This window comes from Suricata suricatta, chromosome 8 (genome assembly GCF_006229205.1).
Source record: "Suricata suricatta isolate VVHF042 chromosome 8, meerkat_22Aug2017_6uvM2_HiC, whole genome shotgun sequence".
NCBI lineage: Eukaryota > Metazoa > Chordata > Mammalia > Carnivora > Herpestidae > Suricata > Suricata suricatta.
Genome location: NC_043707.1, coordinates 81664560 through 81689181, shown reverse-complemented (window position 1 = coordinate 81689181; position 24622 = coordinate 81664560). Strand labels below are relative to the sequence as shown.

The 24622-nt window shown below is 39.5% G+C and overlaps 1 protein-coding gene across 1 annotated transcript in view; it reads right to left on the bottom strand.

Moving 5' to 3' along the window:
- Positions 1-2335: 2335 nt before the first annotated feature.
- The window catches only part of ERICH3 (glutamate rich 3), a 105109-nt gene continuing 82822 nt past the window's right edge, over positions 2336-24622 (bottom strand). The window contains 5 exon segments of the mRNA XM_029945814.1: positions 2336-4865; positions 5536-5624; positions 5627-7897; positions 11324-11449; positions 21612-22061. Coding sequence (XP_029801674.1) covers positions 5554-5624; positions 5627-7897; positions 11324-11449; positions 21612-22061 — 2918 coding nt within the window. The 3' untranslated portion in view covers positions 2336-4865; positions 5536-5553.

Below are 24622 nucleotides of genomic sequence, written 5' to 3'. Positions count from 1 at the left end.
CATGGGATCATGACCTGAGCTGAAATCCAGTCAGAATCTCATCCTCCCAGGTGCTCCTATAAAACTTTTCTTACGAATATAAGTTTCTATGTGTTAAATTACTTCTGGACAAGCTATTGTTGCAATAATGAGTAATATGCATTTGATAGAAAAAACATACATGTATGATAAGTTTTTATAAATGTTACACATAAAAAGTAAAAGTAGAAATGCATCTCTCAAGATAATGACTTCTAGGAGCATATGGATGGCTCAGTCAGTTAAGCATCTAAATTCCACCCTGGTCATGATCTCGTGGCTCCTGAGTTCAACCCCTGCATCAGACTCTGCGCTGTGAGCTCGGAGCCTGCTTCTGATTCTGTGTCTCCCTCCCTCTCTGCCTCTCTCCCTCTCACACAGTCTCTCCCTCTCACACACTGTCTCTCCCTCTCTCTCTCAAAAATAAATATTTTAAAAAACGATGGTGACTTCTATTTTTAATTAATTTGTGTGTCTGTGAACAAATACTATTTACACTAAATGAGAGTGTTGACCATCAGTTCTATTCCATTTTCTGTTTTATTCATATAGATGAACAAATGTTGGATTTGTGCACATTGCATAAGAGATGGGAATGGAGGTGGTCTGGTGTGTTGTGCTGCAGTATCTTCTCTGACCTCCTCTGAGTGATCTGCCAAAAGCCACAGACTGATCAAATACAAAAATTATTTTAATGGCTTATCAGCTGACAACTCAATTAAGTCCCCATTTAGTTTTCTTGAAAACAAAAACTTGAAAACCACCTGACTTGCAGAAGGATTTGCTAACCAGTCACTGACGTCATTCCATGCTCAATACTTATGCCATATTCCAAATCGTTCATCATTTGTGACATCCCAGAGACAACACAGAAAGTTGGTAAATGAATGAAGAGCTGACACGTATTATGAGGAGAGAATGGGAGACCGGCCAAAGGGAAGACCTTGAGTGCAGGCTAGTTTTCCAGTCCTTTGGATGACAAGAGTGCCTGTGGAGGTGGAACGCTTGGAAGGCAGACTTGCCAGTGAATCCCTTGAAAAGCTTCATTTCCCTTTCAGGATCCACCCACACCAGTTTGAAGATCTCTGTGTCACATTAGTAATAATTTCCTGAACAAGTAGGAAATTTCTCCTATAATTTTTTTCTTTAACATAACCTTTAGATATGCGTCGATATTTAATAAAGAGCAGGAAACATCTGACAAAGGAGGCAGAGAGCTGGTTTTTAAAGAGATTTTGGTAGCAGAATCTCTATCCTAGGAATCTTCTGGGTACTCTATTTTCCCTAATAGAACATGGGGGTATCGCATCATTGTAAAGTCTTATAAGGGTCCCACAGTTTATTAAATAGTCTGAGACTTCTGGAAGGAATTTCAAAAGGAATGTGTATTCTCAAATAATCCAGCATTTTATCTTACAGAATTTATATTTCCCATTATAGTTTTCCTGGGCATGGTATTAAAAGAAAGGAAAACACTGAACAAAGTAAAAAGGAGGGTGAGTTTGAGAATGACTTTGAAAGAATGCTAGCTGTATTTATTCCTTGTTCCCTAATACCTCTTCTTGCTGGCTCTGGTGACAGGGAGATTCTTTTAAATGACACAATCAGGTGGTATAGAAGACTGGAAGGAAATATTGTCCAAGGTCAGATGTGGCCTCTCCTGGGCTGTCCTTGAGGCTGTTGGAATATTTCACTTATTAGATGAATCTTTAAGGCTTTCTTTTTTTCTCTCAAACAATAATTTTCCAAGGGCAATAATTGTGGGAAAATTATTGGTGTTAGAAATGTTAAGGAACTCAACCATACTTCAAACTTATAACAAAGAATATAAAGCCACATAAAAGGCTTAATTAAGAAAAATTAAGTAGCCTATTCTGCCTACATTTAGTTTGGTGGTCTAGTTTTCTCTTGAACTAATTAATTTACCATATTCTTTGATTAGCTGTAAATATAATTCCCTTCCTGATGATACAGTATATATTAATGAGATTTGTTCTTTCCTCTTCTAAGCCACCTGAATACATCATTTAAAAGAAGTTTCCTGTCACTATAGCCAGCTGAAAGAGGTAAAAGAGAACAGGGAATAAATACAGTTGGAATTCATTCAAAGTCACTCTCAAACTCACCCTTTCTTAGTTTCTTTGTAAGTTTTTTCTTCTTCCTTCTACAAGTAGACAAAAACAGGTGTAAGTGTGCATATAATGTCGGAGTATCTATTTAATACATCTCTTCCTAGAAGATAGTGTGTGAGATGAAAAACGGCGGCATTTGGAGTCAGAAGACCTGAGACTGACCATGATTATAGACAAGACCATGATCTGGAGCTTTTCTTTATTTATTTATGAAATGGTGATAATGTTCCTAATATCTTCTCATGTATATGAAAGACATGAGTGCAGACGTGTTTGAATATAGACTATCAATATAAACAGCCCCATGAAACTAAGTTTCTCTGCTTTATGGAGTTTAAATTTTTTAAGGAAAGGGCAAAGAAGATTTTCAAAATCTAATCTTATTTACAAAGAATCATTCACATGTCTTATCTGTAAACATATAGTTTGTTTATGCTTTTGATAATGAAACTAGAGGAAAAATCAGTTCGGTTTCACATACAGATAGTTTTATCAACATAGTATTTGCAGAGAAAGAATTCATTTAATCAAAATATCACAACACTGAATTTCACACTTAAACCCACATGCAGATTGTAGAATTATGTTACAGAATGTTTTGACGGAATGTGTTAAATATAAAAATAATTCAATGCAATTTCCATTTAGCACATTGTATAAAACTCATTCTTCAATGGAATTAACAAGTTTACAATCTTTTCCATAAGGTGCTGTGTCTTCACAGTGCTCTGTGGCATTCAGGTTGAGATCAGGAAAAAATATACAGAGCTCCACAGTAATGCAGCTCAGTAAATAAATGAAATTGGATATGATGTAGATGAAACCCACTCATAAACTTAAGACAGACGATGGAGATCTATGGTTGATGCTCCACCTCAGTAGGGGATGGGGCTGAAAGAATTCATAAACGCATCATTGCAGTCATATTAAAAATGAGCTTAATATTGAATCCATCACCTTTATAGGGATGCCTTTTCCTAGAGATAGGAAGAAAAATAGACAGAAAAAGAAAGAGAAAGACAAAGAGAGAAAGTTCACAATGCTTCTGCAATCCATTTTCCAACTGAGACTAATCCTCAGTACAATCCATAGTCTACAACAGCAGTTTCCAGACTTTAGAGTACATCAGAATTACCTGAGGGCTTGTTAAAACGCCAACTTCGAAGCCCCAGCCACAGAGTTTCCAATTTAATAGGTGAGAGATGAGGGCGAGAATTAGTATTTGGAACAGTGCAGGTGATGCTCATCTCCTGATCAAGGGACCACATTTTGAGACCCACAGGTCCATTATGGCTTTGATCATTCAACAGCTCTTTTATTAAAATGAAACACACCTATAAAGAGAACATGCCTGGTCCCTAGGGACACTGAGTGTAGGCCAGCCAGCATAGCTTGTATGATGATTTAGGGCAGCTCTTCTCAATTTTAGCTCCGTAGTAGAATCAACTGAATTTCAAAAACAAACAAAAAACTCCCCAAAATGAAACACCTGAGGTCTACACCCACCTAAACGAATTAAATCCAAATCTCTGGGGGAGGGGCCAGGGGTTGGATCATTCAAGAAAGTGCCCCATGCAAGTCTAATGTGTACTCCAGCTGGAGAATCACCACTTTAGGAAATTTTGTTTCACCTCCTTATGTGCAAAAAGATGGCCAAACATATGTGCTCTTTAGGGTGCTGCTATATGAACAAAGATGTCTTTAAGGAAATCGAAATCTCCAGTAGGCACGCTGACGCACAGCTATTTCTAGTAATATCAAGGGGTAACTTAGAAAGTGATTCTGACTGTTGATTTATAGCACCCTGCAAGGTTAGTTCACAGGTTTGAAATAACAGAACTTGGGAAGGTGAGCGGTGCACTAATTTAATCCAAGTTTCTTTTCCATCAAATGACAGCCACCGAAGAATCTAGAGTCTAGAATGTTGGTGTATGTGCTCATGTACCTGCTATAATTATTGCAATTCATTTCAGTCAGCTAAATTATTTACTACTTTGATTTAAATTTTAATGGAGCTATAAATAAGGCCCCCGGGGGACAAAATACCACAAGCATTTATGTCTACCTCAGAACGCAGAAATACAGAACCCCCCCCCCACAAAAACAAAGGGCATTTTGAAATAAGATTGCCACTTTACTCTTCCAGTATAAAAAGGATGAATGACTATTTCTAAATGTAGGTGAATTTACATGCCATAGAGTTCTTTCTGGGAGGATTTACAGGGTTGGAGCAATCTCAGTCCTGAGTGTACGAAGAAGGACCTTTTGAGCTCATTTGCACAAACTAAGTCATTAACGCCCCAAGCCATGGACTTGAAACAAAACTCTAATGTATGAAACCGGGACTAATATTTGATTAGAAATAAAAAGGAATTTAAACAGATGTGAGGACTGAGCCTTTCAGGTGCTCTTTGGTAAAAGTCAAACACATGAAAACTATCAGTTTGGTTTGAACAGAGACACGTTAGCCGGGTTGAATACATAACAGCCTCCCAGCCCTCCATTAGGAACCAGCGCCCCTGAAGAGGGTCCGGCAGACCTACACAGCTATTCTCAAGGTGCCCACTGTGCTCCTGACCCGCACTGCCACACTGGGAACCAGCTCAGACAAGTACAATGATTAAAAAAAAAAAGATAAAATCTAAATTTCTAATGCGATGCTTGGTGAATCTTTCTCCACTCTTTCCGTCTTCCAGAAGACATCTTTAAGATATCCTGAAAAATGATAAAAAGGACAGAACTATGAGTAAAATCACACAGGGTAGTAGAGAAAGGCACGATGGATAGGAGCCTCAGGGAAATAGTAGGAATGCAGGAAATGCTAAAATATAATCTTGGCCTATAGTTACAATCTTCAATATTTTACACATATTTTCATAATTTGTATATGTTTTAAATATTTTCATCTATTTTATAATTTATGCAATATCTATATTAAATTTCACAACACGACAGAAAGGAAGGCAGAGAGCCCATTGGAGGCAAATAATCACAGCCATCCTTTTAACCACTAAAAGGGAAATGAATGGGGAACAGAGTATGATTCTTTTTGTCTGTGGTATTCCCTGTGGCCCATTCTCTTGATTTCAACTCTGGAGCCCTGGAACGGAGACATGGAGTTCACCACTGCAGAGAGCTGTGCTGGCAGAGCAGAGAGTGAGACTCAGGGGCAAAAGGGGTGGAAGTGGGTCCCCGGTGCATGTTGGCGCCACCTCGACCTGGCCCAGTCCCTGTCCTCCTTGGCTTGGGGTTAAGCAGCAGAGAATCGAAGTGACTGTGTGCAGGTGCGTGCAGGGACTGATGATGCTTTGAGCCCACCCTAGGAGCAGGGGGCCTCAGGTGGGGAATGGGTTTAGTCCTGTGAACCGAGCAGGCTTACACTCACCTTCTGCCACAAAGACTCTCAGGCCTTCATGTTGCTCAGGGAGACATCTGCGTTCTCACTTTCTCCTTTTCTCTTTGCACTGTAAGCTCCTGCTTCTCTTGGGTTTCAGGGCAATCAGGCTTTTCAAGGAGCATTTCCACACCCTGTAGACTCTCTCTCCCAGGTGCTGACTCTCTCCCTGGGGACAGTCCTAGGCTGAATTCCTCAGCTGCACCCGACTTCTGCCCCCTGGCACAGCTCCCCAGGCCCACCTCCTCGCCCACTGACTCTGCCCTCTGTGTGGTACCAAGTCCCCCGCCCTCTGGATCCTGCCCTATCTGTGGGGCCTTCCCTCTTGGGTCTGAAGGCTCTCGTGGAGCCCCCACACAAGTCCCTGTCACCTCCTCCACCGCCGCCACCTCCTCCCTGCCCAGCGCTGTTTCCTCTACCACCACCTTCTCTGCAGCTGCCGGTTTCCCCGGTAAGTCATCCACTTCGGGCCGAGTCTCCTTGCCAGAAACATCCCACAAGGAGGAGGCTTTATTTGCCTCTGTTTTCCCCTCAGCTGTCTTCAAATCTGCGAACACCTCCCTCTTCTTCTCGGCTGTTCCTGCTGCTTTTCTGGGATGGAGATCCTCCTCAGCCACCGCCACTCCCCCTTGCAAGGTCCCAGCCCCCTCTGTGTCCCTGTCTGTTATCACTTCTGTCCCCGGGGGGCCCTCTTTATCTGCCTCCTCTTCTGGGTTCTCAACCATAGCGTCTTCACTCAGCTTTTCTGCCATCATGGAGTCTTCCTCAGAAACATCTTCTTGGGTCATCACTGTGACCCCTGCTCCTTGTTGCCCCTGCAAGGGCCCTTTTTTATCTTCCCCTTCCAATCCCGCCAGGCCACCTTGTTCTTTGGCTGTGCACTTCTGGGCCTCACCTGTGGCTGGGGTCATCACTTGGGGCCCCTGCCCCTTTCCTGCTGGCTCAGTTCCAGGAGCCCCTAACACACCCTCTGGCTCAGGGCCTGGCCCCTGGTCCGGCCCTGAGGGAGCCCCGTCCTCCCAGGAGAGCAGGTCTGCTCTGCCTTTGCTCTGCTCTGGATCCTGGACTTCTCTCAGTCTTTCCCCTTCTTCCTCTTTTCTCAGACATGTTGTGTCTTCCAGCGACTTTCCATCTGCAGGTGCCGCTTCAAACAGAGTTACCTCTCTTTCTCTCAGTGAATCTCCTCCTTGCCGCCCTTTGTCTCTGGGTGATTCGGATGCTCCCATGGGTGTTTCACCCTCAGCATCACAGTGCATTTCATTTGGGGGGACTTGTGGCTCTTCCTCAGGTGTCACTTCTTTCACGGTTCCCTGCTCTTTCCCTTTAAACTTTTGCTCTTCTTCTAAAATGTCTTCACCCTGCTGTGCATTTGACCTCCTCACCTCTTCTTTCTTAGATTCAGTTTCCTCCAGAGGTGCCTCTGGCTTCTCAGTTTTCCTCTTCTCTCTTGCTACACCTAATTCCTCAGGTAACATTTCTTTCCTGTCGTCTTTATTAGAGTCTGCCTCGGTCTCAACCTCCTCCCTTTTGGCATCTTCCTTACAAAGCTCTTCCGGGCTGTCCTCCAAAACTCCCTTCAGGGGAGCCTCGGCCTTCTCAGAAGTGGAGGAGGTCAAGGGTGTCTGCATTCTCATAACTGCCTTCTTCTCTTTGGCTGTTTCCTCTCCCCCAAGCACTGCCTTCTCTGAACCATCCTCTCTCTCAGATGAAGCACCTTCCATGGCCCCCAGGGCCTGTAGGTCTGTTGGTGCTTCCTCTTCACTGTTCATCACATCAGGCTCCCCTCTCTCAGTCTCCCTTGTTTCCGCTGTCACTGTGTCCCTCAGGGCTGCTGCCTCCTGAACGCATTCTGAGTTCCCAGGCACTGCCTTGCTTGCAAACACTGCCTTCTCTTCAGCAGCCACCTGTCCTGTCTCCTGCGCTGTTGGCAGCAAGGCCCCCTCTTCAGAAGCTTCATCCTGACCTTCATTCAGACCTCCAGAGACTCCGGCTGCGTCTTTCCCCTTGGGGCTTATGTCCTCTTTATCAGGACTTTCATCCTCTTCTGCTTCTGCCTCAGCCCCACATGCTAGGCCCTGAGGGATCTCTCTTTCCTCTGTAAACTGTTCTACTAAAGCTGGCTGCTCTGCTCTTGGCTTCCGCTCCCCCAAGGGAACCTCATTAACCCTGGGAGTGCCCCACAGGGCCGCCTCCCCTTCCTCTTCCACCAGCTCAGTGTCCCCAGGCCGGGGAAGTTCAGCCTCCTCCACTGCCTCGTTCTTCTCCAGTGTGTCCACTTCTGATGCAACTTGATTGGATTCCTTTTTCAAGTATGGTGGTGCCCTTTGCTCCAACACAAAATTCCTATTCGGTGCTACAAAATAAGGTTAGAAAACAAGGTTGCTTTAATCAAACTGCACAGGGAGAAGATATTCTGTATAATCATATATAAGATATATATAATATCAAGGAGCCATTGACAGTATATATAAAACATTTCCTCGATTCTATGATGCCATCAACTATAACATGCACCGTGATTTAATAAAGGCTCTTCGTGATGCAAAAAGGTGCTATCAGTTTAATGTACACATTTATATTAAAGGAAAATTAAATATCAGAAATGTTGAAAACAAAATCTCCATATCTTACAGTAATATCTCTCTCATGCACACACATACCTGTGCACACACATACACACACACACCTCCTACTTTCATTTGAAATATTAGGACTTGCAGAAAATTATTCAATAAGAAAAACAGTATTTCACTTCTTAGAAATCATTGTTCCCTATTGCATCATAATATGCCTGTCCTCGGCCCGTGTTTCTTGTACTTGTGTGAGCATTCAGCACCACAATCATGATACGGTGTGAGCTGATTATTACCCAATACATCCATTACTCCCACATTTTAAAGCTACTATATCTAGATTTAGTTCATCAAATAACTTCATAGCTCAAGGTAAGACTTTTTACTAAAGACATCAATTTGTATTATAGGTCAGGATACCTCCCATCTAAGTTCAGAAACTGATTTGCCTTTGGCAAAACAGGATCACAGAACAAGACAGGACTTTGTAGTCTGGGACAAATTTCAACATAAATAACCTTCTTGAAGTATTTCATAAGTTCTCATCCATAATTCCCTAGCAAATCTGGGTGGACTAGCCATCATACTGCAATAAAGGTAAGTTCAATATGTTTCTTAAAGGCTTCAAATGCATTTCTTATTATTTAACAAATACATGCATTTCTGTTGAAATGAACCATGCAAAATAAATAAAGGTATGCTGTGCCAAATACCCAAAGCATTTAAATTTTCCAACTGCAGAACAATACTTAGGGGGACAGGAAGTTCTAAAATGATCATCTTAATAATTTCACTATCAATCTAATCCTTTTAATTTATAGAGGCCCTTGGGCTTGCTGCCATAAGTTATACCAGTGCATCAACCTCCAAATTATATAAATTTATAAAGTGGGCAAATGTGTCTTCCCCATATTTTTTATTGCTGTCTTTTTGCTTAGCCATCTAACCCTCACCCTCCACCCAACAATTATGGACAATCTACCAGAAACATAAAGCCCTGATCTTCCGTCTTCCCTCTTCTGATACCCAATTTCAGGACTGTCTTATTCTGTTTCCTCTCCTAACACAAAGCACAGCTGTCCTTTGTGGCATTTCCTTGGTCTGCTGCAGCGATTGCAATAAACCATTTTGAAGTAAGGCAGTGATAGCTGATAGTATTTCCCTTAAAAATATATTTGGAAGGTAACTTTTTGATGTCTTCTTTCAAAGAAGTAACAGAAATTTCAGGTCTGTCAGGGTTGGTGCTGACTTTTATAGGTGGTGCTCAGCATATCACAGCACTTATTTACTAAATTGTACCTAGAAGCGGCCAGAGGGAGATATAGAGCCAAATGTTCATTTCGAGAACATGTAGCCAGTTCACCTGAATTTTATTTCATTATTCATATTTCATTTCATTGGTCCACTGTATCTCATTATAGATTATAACTGGATTTAAAATGAAATTAAATTAAAGTCAAGTGTGTCAAGTCTCTTTAATAGTATATCTGTTGCTATTCAAAGTCCTGCATGAAAGTATATTAATAATTGGTTATGAAAAACATTTAAATAAAATTGTTTTGCTAAGCTGGCCTTTAAATTTATGGATTAATTAAAGAACATTAAGGAAAACAGGGGAATAAAACTGGCTAGCCACCGTAGAGTAATAAACTGTGCCTAAGTTCTGGGAGAGAAGGGGCTAATGGTGTCCAGCTGAGCTATTACAGGAACACGAACACCGTGCGGGAGTCAGACATGACATTCTGGAGGTGAGAGAGAGAGAGAGAGTAATTGAGATCCTTCCAAGAAGTATCAGTATGAAAACATGACATGTTTTTTTACAGTAATATCATGACTTTTGGGGAATATAAGAGACTATAAGAGAGCAAACAGCATTCATAAACAGAGGCAATTTGATTTAGTGGAATGAGTGTGGACTTGGGGTCAGATGGATCTGGATGAGAATACCAGCTCCACCACTTACTATGTGAGTGAACCTGGGAAACAGCACCTCTCAAAGCCTTCATTATTCTATCCATAGAATGGGAATAGAAACGCTCGACTCACAGAATCCTTGTGATAGTAAACCATAAAGCACTTAGCACAGTTTCCAGCACATGGAAAGCCCTAATGAGTCTTCCACAGTCCTATTCCACTGCTTACAAGAAACCATATTTTCTTGCTTGAATCAGAGTTGATCAAGAACGACTGCCATGCCCGCATTGCAGAATGTCTGTGAGCACACTGGAATACCGCTGGTGAAATGCCCCCCACAAAGGACTTGGATTCTCTAAGCCCTCAGGGACCTTCTCCCATAGCTTCACGTTCAAGCGTCACCAGAACTCTCCGCATTACTCTGGGGGAACTAGAGCTCAGGGAACTGGCATATGTGCAAATACTCTGGCTTCTATTTATTGAGTCATAAAGTCTGTTTTCTCCAACCCGGGAGTCTTGTGTCTTCTGCTAGCCCCATGAAACTATGGCTGACCAACTTGTGTGAAAATGGGCCAAAATCTCAAATAACCTCACAGTGCTTAATGACTGTCATTAAAAATTAGAAGTGGGGCTGATGTGACCAAAGGATGAATAAAATAAATAACCCCTCCCCCTATATACACATACATAAATTCAAATCAGGGTGGTTTTAAAAAGTCTGCTGCTAAATGTGGGGAAACCTGATTTCAAGGACAAGGGATGTTTGCCCGGATGCATATGAGTCATGGTCTGTTGAGTCACTCTAACTGGCAATCTTGCAGCTGGAATACCCATCACCAAGAGCCAGGTCATATGCTGATGACAACAAACTCTTCCCTAATTTAAAAAAAATAAGGAGTTCAAATAAACCATTGTGGAATGTGCCCTGGCTCTCCGGTCTCCAGGGGGTCAGTAAGGCAAATCTTCCTCCCTAGTCAACTGGCTGGGAGGCCAACTGTGAAAGAAGACTGATCTGGAAATCCCTACCAATATTTTGTTTTATAATCTAAGTCTTTTTCCCCCTCCAATCTAGGCACTAATGCATTCAAAAAAGAATAATAACCTTCATATCTGATATCAGCTTTAAAGCTCCCCAAAGGCCTCTCAGCCACCTCCTGCCATCAATTTCATTAGTTGAAAAGAAAATAAAAGTGGAAGACGGAGGAAGCAAGGGCCTGGAGATGAAAGACGGAAGCGCGGCTGTCTTGCCGAGGATTTCTAAAGGTCTTTCCTAGGTAATGATGTGCCCTTACCTGCACCTCTGTCAATCTCCGGCTTCCTCCCGAGCTTCTCCTCCACGTCTGCGCTGCTAACACCAGCCTCAGTGTCAGAGTGACTGCGGCAGCCAGGCTCCACAGCTTCTGCTACAATCTGTCCAACTGATTGGAGATCACATAAGATATCAAAAGGCATAAAAACAGGTCATGGGAATATTGCTGAGCTATTTCACATCATTTCAGCAAGTGAGGTTAATTTTAAAGCTTTCACATTAAACTGTGACCTTGTTTTTAAAATCTATTAAGATTAAATACCTTCCAAGCCATGATTTCGAAAACACAATGGAAGATCATGAAGTAAAGAGATCCATGCAAAGAAGTACTTCAAACAAAAAAAAAGACAATAGCCAGAATCAGTGACAGATTTGCCAAATGCACATGCAATGAAATGACTGAAAAAGAGGTTTAGTTGCCTTTTTCCTTCCTAGAAATACGTGTTATGGCTTTTTATAACACCAATCATCACTGCTCTTTGAAATTGCTAAAACTACCAGGGCTGACTATACTATGAGCATTTCATCCATTAGTAGATTTTAGTGACTTGACCCCAATACTCACTCCATGTGGCCAGCGCAAAAAAGCTATTGCATGATTCCTATATATTTGACAGTAAAAGCTGTTGTAGAAATTCCTGTTATCTGCAGCTGATCACTAGCCATGGACTTTGGAAACACAATAACCTAAGTTCAAGTCCCATATTCTATACTAACTGTGTCACCTTTGGTAAGTTTGTTGACTTAAGCCTAAGCCTCAGTTTACCCATCTGTCAAAAAAGATACCTACTCAGTGGTTATTGGAAGGATTAAAAAAAGAAATATATGTAGAGCATGCTTATCTTGCACTCATTATTAGGTGCTTACGCTTTTAATAAATAATAGCTATGATGATGATGAGCATGTTTATGATAAGTATAATCACCCAATCTGGTAGGATTCTAGGCAACATTGTATTATCAACTAAATTTGTCTTCAGCTTCCAAAGGTCCCTGTCTACATTACTTGCCTATCATCTGATGATTCATGTTCCCAAATCCCTGAAATCTACCATAATGCCACCTTCTGGTTAAATAAAGCTCACCGAAATAACACTAGACCTAGATCTGCCCTCCCAGATCAGAACCTATCTCCAAACCCTCCCTATCTCTCTTCCCTCCTCCCCTCCTCCGTCTCTCTATATCTATCTTCCTCTTTTTCTTTCTCCCCTCACCCCTCCCTCCCTCTGTCCTTCCCTCTTTTCTTTCTTACTTTTTCTTTCCTTTCATGTATTCTGATTCACTTGATTCAAAGACTATACTTCAAGAAAAACAGAATTAGAATGTGGTCTCTTGCTCACTTTAAGGAGACTTGTTAAGGGATAGTTACTTACTGATCCATCTGTGTTTGGAAGCAAATAGTGAAATGGCTGCATCATGTGGCTTTTGGGCGGAAAAATGGAATGACTTAACTTTATTAGTCTTAAGAGAACAAACATGGAAGTGAAAATAGGTGCTTCAAATAGTTCACATATGTATTCTATTTAAAAATTTTTTGAACATCAATTTTTCTCATTCATCCAACATGCCAAAGAAAAAAGTTTTTATAACAATATAGTTTAGAGATGACATCAACTCATGTCCGTTAGATTATAGTTGGGTTTGTTATCAAGTCAGTTTTTATCTTAGGAACATAGTACATGTAAGCTAAATATGATCTTGCCCACTGTAATAATGTTAACAGTATATAACTAATGAGTTTAAATAAGCAGTGTTTTATGTCCTTGTGTATAAATTTGCTTGGTCGATTTCTTGAGCAATAAAAATCCCAGAGACAGTGGGACAGGAGGATGGGAACATGTCTGATTTCATAGCAATTACTTGAAGCTTGGTTTCATCAGAGCCAATGAGACATCTATCTGGGTTTTTTTCTAAGTAGCCCATAGAGTATCCAGAAATATGGCTTATGATACAAATATTGAGTCATTAGGTTGTACACCTCAAATAATATCATGTGCACCAATTATACCTCAATAAAAAATTTTAAAGAAATATGGCTTACAATAATAAACAACGATTAAAATAAACAATTAGCAACTATTGAACCAAAGTCTATTCTAAGAAGCCAAAAGGTATTCGCATAATGTGGAAATTCCAACTCACTCAGAATGGACAGTGAAGCATGCAGTTGCTTTGTCTCAGGACTGTCATCAGCGCCTGGCCACGTCTGCTGGCTTGCCCCTGGGGGTTAGGCTTTGGAAGTAGATGAGAAGGCTTTTGGAAGTAGATGTATAGTTAGGTGATGCCTGCTTCAGATTTAGCAAGTATGGGGCCCTGGCCCGAACATCAAGGACTTATTAGGTATGAGACCAGAAAAGGCCTCACTTGGTCATTTTTTCCTTAGATGTTCTGAAACTGAAACTTAAAAGCAAGAAGTTGGCCAGGGTCTAACCTTGAGGGTTTCTACATAGAGGAGAGGACTGTGCATGCTGAGCCCCAGCACCGGCAACGTGATACATCACTTAGTGTCCTTAACTACTTAGCTCTTCACCCCCCCGAGGCTCCTCTCCTTGCCTCTCTCTAAAGATGACCAATAAAAGCAAAGGTAACTGTCAGTTCTCACAGCCTTCGTAGCAAAACAGAAGAAGCTCACACAGAATTTCTTAGAAAACCACCTTTTCCACTCAAATGATGTAGAATATTTTAAGATGTTTTTTAAATACCAAAATATTATTATCTGATAATGTGAGCTTTTTCATTATGAAAACAAACATATTTTAAAATAATATATACAGTACTTTCCTTAACTAGGGAAATATTCTTACCTAACACCTTAAAAGATTATAAAGTACAAAAAAAAAGGCACCTGGGTGGCTCAGTCAGTTAAGCATCCAACTTCCACTCAGGTCATGATCTCTCAGTTTGAGAGTTGGAGTCCCACCTCAAGCTCTGTGCTGATAGCAGAGCCTGGAGCCTGCTTTGGATTCTGTGTCTCCCTCTCTCTCTGCCCCTCCCCCACTTACACTCTGTCTCTTTCCCTAAAAAATATTTTTAAAAAGTGAAGTAAATGGGGTGCCTGGGTGGCTCAGTCTGTTGGGTGTCTGACTTTGGCCCAGGTTATGATCTCACAGTTTGTGAGTTTGAGTCCTACGTTGGGCTCTGTGCTGACAGTTTAGAGCCTGGAGATTGCTTCAGATTTTGTGTCTCCCTCTCTCCTTGCCCCTCCCCCACTCATAATCTGTCTCCCTCTCAAGAATGAATAACATAAATTTTTAGTGGATTAAAAAGAGTGGGTTCTGTGTTTCTGTCTCTCTCTACCCCTCCCCAACTCATGATCTCTCTCTTTCTCCAGATCTCTCTCTCTCTCTCTATCTCCCAAAAGTAGATAAAACATTAAAAAATATATCCTAGTTTCACCACTCAGAACTACTAGTTAACATTTGGGTGAATCTATGTTTTTTTTTTTTACCTTCCTCTAAGTATAGATAGCATTTTGTACCCCATTTTATTTATTTACCAATATATTGTGATTATTTCCACATATCACCAAATTAAAAAAGATTCTTCAGTAACTGCGTAGAATGTTCTAATAAGTTTTTACTAAAGTTTGGTTATCCAGGGATGCGTGGGTGGCTAAGCTGGTTAAGTGTCCGACTGTGGCTCAGGTCATGATCTCAGGGTTCACTAGTTCAAGCTTCGCATCGAGCTCTGTGCTGACAGCTTGGAGCCGGGAGCCTGCTTCAGATTCTGTCTCCCCACCTCGTCTTCTCTCTCTCTTAAATATTAAATAAAACATTTAAAAAATTGATTAACCATTTTCCTGCTGTTAAATACTGAGTTATTTCTATTTGTGTGTGTGTGTGTGTGTGCATGTGATTTAAAACTATTTTAAATACCACTTATAATCTGTTTTTATTTTTTCCTGACTATTCCTTTAGGGCACATTTCTGGAATTGGAATCGCTGGCTCTAAGAGCATATTTTTAGAAGCTTTTGATCCATGTTTTTTATATGTTCTTCAAAAAAGAGGTATCAACTAACAATTTCACCTGTAATGATGAAAGACCATATGCCCCTGTGCTTTGTCAACAATGTCACAATTTCCTCCAATTCTTTCTATATCTGATCATTTCGTAATTGATGACCCTTAAGGATATAATTTTCACTATTAGTAGGCAAGCTTTCTAAATTCATTCCTTCTTCTCTGCTTATTTGGAAACAAAATAAACTGATCCCATCTGAAAATATGCTAGTAATCCTGAACATTTCAATATCAGAAGAAAGTTTTGCTAAGAACTTCTCACCTGAATTTTAAGAAGGTAAGAAGTCCATAGAGGCAAAGTGACGACATATCCAAGTTTATCCCAAGCTCCCAGTCACCTTGAATGCCATCCGTGTGCTTCAATCGTTCTGTGTGTGGCCAACCAATTACCTTCCCAGCAAGGCCCCATGACAAACTTCATGACTAACACTGTCTACCTGCACAGTAAAGGTGCTGCTGTGTTACCTCCGGCACTGAAACATGGCCAACACGAACCCGGGATTAATTACAAACTCAAGGCCACAGCTGTTCGGAGATAACAACTGCAGAGAGCTCAAGTCTGTCTCCCACACGGTAGCGAGAATAATCTTTCTAAAGCTTCCAGATCATTGCATTTGTATGCTCAGACTTTTCCAGTGGCTTCCTATCTCAGGATAAAATCCTCCCTGTGGCACACAAGTCTCTCCCTCCACCTCATCTTCCGCCACTTTCTGGCTCTCCCATTCTGATCCTGTCACACCAGCCTCCTTTCCAGATTCTTCACTCAGCAGCGGTGCTCCCCATGTAGAGTCTCAATTTGCCATTTCCTCTGCTTCCTGTGCTCTTTCTTTAGATGACCACCCCCTTCCTCAAACCATTACTCTGTCCTCTTCCCCTGATTTATTTTTCTTCTCCACTTAGTCCAGGACACCTCATTATTGTTAACTTTTTACTTGTCAGGTATATCTCACTAGAACATAAACTCCAATATGGGCAGACACTTGATTATGTTCACGCCAAGAATAGTGTGGCGTAAAGCAGATAACCAAACATATTTATTGGCAGAAGAAATCTATTGGAACAAACAACTACGTGCTTTCACGATTCATCCGGAAGTGGTATTTAGACTGCAAATCGTAACGTGGGATTGTCTTGTTCTCTCATCAGGACCGCCTAACTCGCCTGCATGGTGATAAACTGAATATTACTTTAGACATAACATTATTAGGTGTCTTTTTCCTAGCCAAGCACTATGATGTCTTCTCATTCACATATAAAAGTATAAAATCCCTACTTCTATATATATTTTACTTTATGCTACAATACTCTATTCTTAATATTTTATTTATATTCACAATGTATAAATTATATTAACTCACAAATTAATCTACCTTAATTTTTCCACCAGAACATAAAGCAAAGATCATGTCATAATGCATTAAGTCAGTTTAAACTGAAAATAATAGAGAAAAATATACATATTAGAATAACACTGTGCCCTATCATATTGAATTACCTCAAAAAGACACTATCTCATTGTAGCTAGCAATTATAATCTTTTACTTTATCCATTTCACTGTGTATAACACATCTTTTATATCAATTCACCTGATTTGTTGGTGACAAAGCCCAATAATGTGAGAGATGTTACAGTATAGAAGGAAAATATCACTACATGTTGTCAATCTGAAAGGTATGTAAGCACTGAGTATAGAATTTTACTACTTTATACATTGCTATGATCTTAGGGGAAAACAACTCAGATGAAGTTGTGTTACTTGGACGCTACAAAACATCACTAATTGAATGTAATTTTTATAGCCAACAAACTTATTCTTAACATAATCACGGTTTTTATTCTAAATCTGGTTGAAGGGCGCCTGGGTGGCTCAGTCAGTTAAGCCTCCGGCTTCGGCTAAGGTCATGATCTCATGGTTCATGGGTTCGGGCCCCGCATCGGGCTCTGTGCTGGCAGTTGGCTCAGAGCCTGGAGCCTGTTTCAGATTCTGTGTCTCCCTCTCTCTCTGACTCTCCCCTGCTCTCACTGTCTCTCTCTGTCTCTCAAAAATAAGTTAAAAAGAAACATTAAAAAAATCTAAATCTGGTTGAAAATGATTAATTTGACACCCTACAGATATGAGAGATAATCTACACATTATCTCACCCCCCACTTTGACCAACGGTTCTAATCAGAGATCTAAGTAAAAAAATACACTTTTCAATCTTTACCACACCTTCTGATCTAATTTACATAAGCTGTGTTTTGCAGCATAGTTACCTATATGACTTTCACTTCAAGAATTAACTTTGGTTCCATCCCTCTCTCCCTGAACCATCTAACTGAAGGCTCAATTAAGAAAAGGGAAGTAGCCATAACCTCTTTGCTTGGCATCAGGCAAATCAGGACTCAGTTTATATTATCTGAATTTTTCTTAGAAATGTTTATTCATATAAGTGACTTTGAGACTATTTATGAATTCTCTTAATCTGTTATTTTAACTATTTACCAATTTATTGTATCATTTCCTTGAATAAACTTAACACATCAGCACCCAAGAGTTATAATCTATGCATCCTTGATTTTGGATAGCATTAATCTTTTTACATCAGTCTGAACATTTTACATGTTAATTGTTCATTTGTTTGCTTTTAGTCTATCAGTGTTTTATTTTCCTCTCTACTTTATTATCTCTGCCTCTGGGCCTCCATAGCCCAGAAGTTTTGTTCTTTTATGGAAGATGGCTCATAGAACAAATCTAGCCATCCTTGCACAGAAGGCAACATATTTTTAAGAAAATTTGCAAAGTTATAAAATAATCAAGCAGTATGATGTCATACTATGTATGGTAAATAAGAATAAAGTACAGTTATGTGCACTGATAGGAACAGATATTGAAGATACAGTACTAAGTGAAATAAAAGCAAGTTGTAAAACAAATGTATCATTTCCATCTGTATATAAAAATAATATATCTATATATGTAATATATAAATTTATTTATATATGTGTATAGAAAGAAATTTTTCTAGAATCAGACCTAAAATAATATCCTCCACAGTTATGACTCTGTCTCATGGGAAAGAGTAGAGGAAGAAAAGGAAAACTGGCTTTCATTTCCTTTTCTTTTCATTCTCTCTGTTCCAGATTGTTTAAACTTTTCAACAGTTTTTTGTAAAGAAACACATTTGATCAAAAGCCTTAAAATGTAATCCAGAAATTACACTTTTTGGAACTTATCCTAAGAAAATAACTATAGGCTTTAAATTACCCTGGGTTCACTGGGTGTCATATGGAAACCAACTTGACAATAAACTATAAAAGAAAAAAAATTATTCTAGGTAATAAGATAGTAGGGTCCTATTAATAATAGTGAAAATAGGAAAAAGATAATAAGGTAATTGTTAAATTATAAGAAAACCACAGAATGGGACAACACGCAGACATGAAATGTATTTGTAAAGATTACATAATAACATAAAAATGCTTATGGTATAACATTAAGAATAAAAAGATTAAACATTTTATAAAAAATATGACATCATAAGTTTGTAAACCCTCAGTTTAGAGCCTGACCAAATGTACATAATCTTGTGTGTGTGCTAAATCTATGGGTCAGTTTTTACATCTACTCTTCTCCATTTTCTAACTGTTACTTCATGTTATTTCATAAGCTATTAAAAAAATAAACACTAACAGAGAGTCTTGGTACAAAGACGTGGTATTAAAGCCCAAGAAAGATAAAAAGTCACAAACCTTGCCAGCTAGTGTTGAATCTGCCTTGATAAAAAGATAATAAAATGCTTTAGAATCATAGATGTTATCAAATCAAGAGCATAGACTTCCCATAATATTTAAAAAAATATATTCAAGATAAACCTACACACTTTTCATTTCACACATCTGGAAAAAAAACACCTCCTCCCTGGCATGATCCTAGTCCAATATTTCTGCTATTTCATCCATCACCTACATACAGCCTGCATTATATGCATCTTACTCTACAAAAATATGTCCATGTACACAAGTCCAGGCAAACAATCTATTTTTCTGAAGTGGGGGTAAGAGAAACCATAATAATATCAATGTTACTAATGAACTTTAACATCTCTACTTTTTTGGGCAGCAGCTCACCAAATCGTACAAATGTCCTAGATTATATGTTATGTGCTCCAGAATTGAGCAACAAAATCTGAGATTAAAAACTTGAATTATCTTATAAAAGGGTTTCAAATGTATTTTAACAAGAATCTTAACTCATATATGGAAAAATCCTTTTGAAAAGATCAAAGGTCTTTGAGTTATAATCCCATGGCAGAAGATGGCAAACATTTTCTATTTAGGGCCAGATAGTGAATTCTTAGGGTTTGTGGGCTATTTAGTCTATGCTGCAATGATTCAACTCTGCCCCTGCAATGCAAAAGCAGGCATTAATAACAAATAAACAAATGAGCATGGCTCTTTGCAGTAAAACTTTCTTGTCTGACCCTGAAAGTGGAATTGAATTGAATTTTTACATGTCACTATATATGATTCTTTTGATTTTTTCCAACCATTTAAAAATTTTAGTGGCACCTGGCTGGCTCCATCAGAGGAGCATGTAACTCTTGATCTTGGGATCCTGAGTTTGAGCCCCAAAGTAACAATAAATACATAAACTTTAAAAATTAAAAAAAAATTCTTAGCTCACTGACAAAATAGGAATAAAATAAAGGTGGTAGGCCAGATTTGGCCTGTGGGTTGAAGTTTGTCACGTTGTTCATCCCAGAATTATTCAAATTTGCTACATCCCACTATCTGAAATGATTTTATTGTCCTCCATTCCATCCTAAAAATCATACCTAACCTTTAAAGACTTCCTCAAAAGAATCCTTCACAAAAATGTTAAAGGTGTACTTAACCAAACAACACTTTCCCCTTCTTTTGAAATGCCATAGCATTTGTACCTTCTCAGGTTTTATGAATGACTACTTACTGACCTTTGTCCAGTTACTAGTGTGCCAAGCCTTCCTCTTAGCATTTGGTGGTAGGCACCCTCCCTTACACATTTCTTATTGACAATGGTGCCCTGCACATAGTAGAAAGTTAATGATAATGATTGAATTAAAAGATAACTATTCAGCATCCTTAATTCCTAAATGTAGGCCACAGTGGTTTCATAACAGCTTTTAAGGTCCTATAAATGTTAGAAACATTAAAAGTATTCATAAGTTTGAAAGCAGATGGATTTTAGTAATATTAAATAATGAACACAGATTTTATCTTGGAATCAAGACGAATGTCAAGGAGACAGATGAGAGAGAGCAGGGAGCAGAGACAAGAATCACAGGGCATAGGATCTATGTGAAAACCAGATATCTGGCAGGTCTAGTTGTCCACAGGACACAACTTGGTCCCTTAACTGTCCTCAGACTTTCCATATGTCTAAGGTCCTGGGACCTGATTATTGAGGGACACCCCCCACTCTTCCTGTGTCAGATGGAACTGTCCTGCACGTAGGAATCCCTGGGTCAGGAAGTCATTCAGTTTCAGAAAAGAACTCAAAGTAAAGTTAGGAGTTTTCTATAAAACTTTCATATTTTTATCTAAATTTACATTACTATTGCACAGATACAATAGCGACTCTTTAAAAACTGGAACTACTGTGCTTGAATTCAAGTCATAGGAATGTTTATGAGTTGTGTAATTCTTGACAACTTATTTAACTTCTCTGAATCATAATTTTGTCATCTGTGAAAAAAAGATGATGATAATAGAACCTAACTCCTGGGGATATTAGACTATCACGTGGAGTAGATGAATTAACACACATAGGTGTTTAGAACTGGCACATAGGAAGTACCTATCACTGTTAGTTGAATGTGTATGTGTATGTGTGTGTGTATATATGTACATGTATATATAAATGCATATATATCTAAGAACAAATAGTATTCCTAGTATTAAATAACCTCTAAAAATCCACACGTACCCTTGCCTTCAGACACATATGTATTTTATTCGGTTCTTGAGATAGAATTATCATAAGAAGGAATTTACAGAAAATAGGAAACAAGCTAATTAAGATGTATCAAGTAATTTTAAAAATGCAATAGAAGAAAAACAGCAAGCTGAGTGTACATGTATGATTACGTGACAAAGAGAGAAATAAGAAAAACATTGGATGCCTCTGGCATTACCACAATAGTATTTCCCAAGCTTTGGCAGAATGCAATGACCAAAATCAACTTCCATGCATGGGAACAATGGCAGATCAACTCAATGGCCATACTTACCACCTTTCTCCACCCTACTGGGACCTGCCTTTTTGTCCTTCGCCTTAGGAGTGCTTCCTTCCCAAAGCTCACTTTTATCCTTTTCTTCTTCTTCCTTGGAAATATGTTCCCTGGACTTCTCAGATAAGCCCTCTGCAATCTCTTGAGTTCCTTTCTCCATTTCTTCTTCAAGAACATTCTCCAAGCATTCCTCTATTAGCAGAGGTTTGGTCTCTACATCTGTTGTTATTATTTTTCTGTCTTCAGTTTCAACTTCTAGGGAATCCTCAATTGGAAGGTGGGATTTTCCTGACTCATCATTTTCACTGGACTCCTGAGAAGATGAACTTGTGGCACTTGTGTTTGGTCTGTTCTCAGCATGGGTTTCCCTATCCCCCAGTGTGGATTCATCTTCACTGCAACTAGAACATGTGTGACTTCTGGACGAAGACGATGAAGCAGTTTTTACATCTAAAAAACAAAAATGATGACATCATTGCTTTTCCATTAAGCAATTGGTTTAATTGTGGGAATTACGTTAGCAATAATCATACTAAAAGTTTTTAACATAGGTTAATAGATCTGATACCCTGTTTACATAGATTGTGCATAATTATCAAGATAAAACTCTATGTAATCTGTGAGTCTCTAGAAGTTTTCAACAGGAAATTGTATTTAACTGAAAACCAACTGTATTCATCTATTTATTGAAAGTCATTTTATTGGAAAACATTTGTAAGTATCTATTTCATTATAGAAGTAACCGATTAATCTTTAACTTATTCAGTAAGAGCACTTACTTCTTATTGTCTTCAGTAGCCACAGTATTCTTTGTGTGTGTACTAGAAGGATCTATGTGTTTGCAGAATACCAAGGCACTTTAGCACTTAAAAAATATTTTGAGATGATGCTTGTGTGTGTGTGTGTGTGTGTGTGTGTGTGTGTGTGTGTAGAAAGAGATGTTGTCTGATCTCAGGTTCCCCCCAAAGCATAGGCTAAGGTCAGGATTCATGAGCAAATGATGTATTAAGGATATGTCTTCAGGAGAAACTCTTACAGGCATGTTAGAATTTTTCCTCCCTTAAGGAAGGAGTGAGGCATTCATACTTGGCTGCAGTCAGACATGGCCACTGGCCACCCCAGGGGAAGGTAAACTCTGTGGCACTTTCAGGCACTTTGCACTGTGGGTGAAGCAGCTCCATGGCCCAGGGCTGTCCTCTAAAGAAGTATCCTCTGAGGAAGAGAGAGAGTGCAGGAGCTGGGAGACGTGCACACGGAATTAGTAAAAGAAGATTCTGGAAGACCGAGGCAGTAGGCTGATGTGGTGCAACAGATGCACAGTCTCGAAACTTACCGAAGCCCAAAATGTACCTACTGCCCATAAGTACTTTCAAAAAATCTCCAAGAAAGCAATATACACACTGAATCTCTGGAAGGAAAATGCACAGCCTGAAAGTCACGGTATTTGCTGTGGGCCAGAGAAAGACAAACTTGCTTTTGAGTTTTTAACCAACAGATCTGTGTGAACAATTGTGTTTTACAGAATATATTTTCAGATGCAATATCCTACATGTAAATGCTGCCTAGCTTTCTTGTTTTATCTTCTCTGTGTTCTCCTTACTCTTTTCTCCGTTTCTTTTATTTCTGCTTGGCAGCTACACAGATGGCTGTAGCAGCTGATGCAGACTTTAAGGGAAGAAATACCTGTCTTTACGCTTATCCTTTTCCTTCACACCCTCCAGCCCAAATGGCTCTCCATGACAGGGCTTAGAATGTTAAGTACAGTCACAGAGACTTATCAGAGTTTCTGCAAAGATTTGAGAGATGCTACACAGCGGTAAAAAAAACAAACTCTAAAAAGCCTTTAAGCAACACAACCCCTTAAGCACAATTCCATTTGTTCTTATCTCCCAACTACCTTGACAGGCACCAGATGACCACGGTTTCTCAAGGGAACGCATACTTGAACCACTCATTCTTTATCTCCATTTTATAAAATCTGGATATACCGTCTCTCTGTAGGGAGCACACAGATCAAGGACAACTGTTCTCTCCCTTATTTGTTCCAATTCAGAAACTCTGGGGAGTATGATCTCCCTCTCTCTTAAGCATCTCATTTTGCTTTTAAAGAAAAAGAACTCCTATATGCTCGTTGTTCAATCAGTAGCTTTCATTAACTGCACAATTAGCTAGAACGCCATATTATACTTGTTCTGCACTTCCGAAAATATTCACGTCTACCATCTGAATATTGATATAATGGCTCTGACTTTTAGCTCTGAGAGTTGTTCACATAATAAAAAAATGAGAGTTCCTCTACCTTTTTTTAGTAGCTTCTATTAATTGTGTTACTTTATTTCAAAGGCTAGAACACACTCTGGCTCGTTTTGAGTCAGTCCTCTAGAGAAGAAAGATCAGGAGAATGAATGGCCTTCAAGAGGCAAGGGTATCTGACCTCCCATATAAACTCATTTCAGTTTTCCAATTTCTCTCTAACCTTGCTATAAAAGTTAGCTTCCTTCTCATTTCTTTCTCTCATTTTCATGCAGACAGTAGGGCAGGACTTTGCCTATTACAAAAAAAAAAAAAGCTCAAAATGTTTTAGGGCCATGGAATGGGATTTTCAACACTAATTTTATTTATGGTCTTAGAAATGAAGAAGGTTTTCGTGTAGAAATTTTTGTCTAAAAGAATTTATTACATTAAAGAACGTTGAGGGAACATGTATTTTTTTGTGTGTCATTTGTAGGGACAAAATTATCTTGAAGTCATGTTAGTAAGCAACTCTGCCTCCCACCCAATTCTGTTTGTCTCTCTGGTGCTCCCCTCAGATACCGATGCTGAAAGAATCTGCTTTTGGTCTTTACAGCAAAGAAATGATCTGCACTCATTGCCCAAGTCCTTGGCCACAGCCAGGATGTGTGGTGCTATGATTCCATGCCCCAAGCAGGACCTCAGGAGCTCTGACTTTCCACTCTGCCCATTCAGTCAGTCTCCACAGCTTTCAGTGTCTTCTCTTTTCACATCATTGA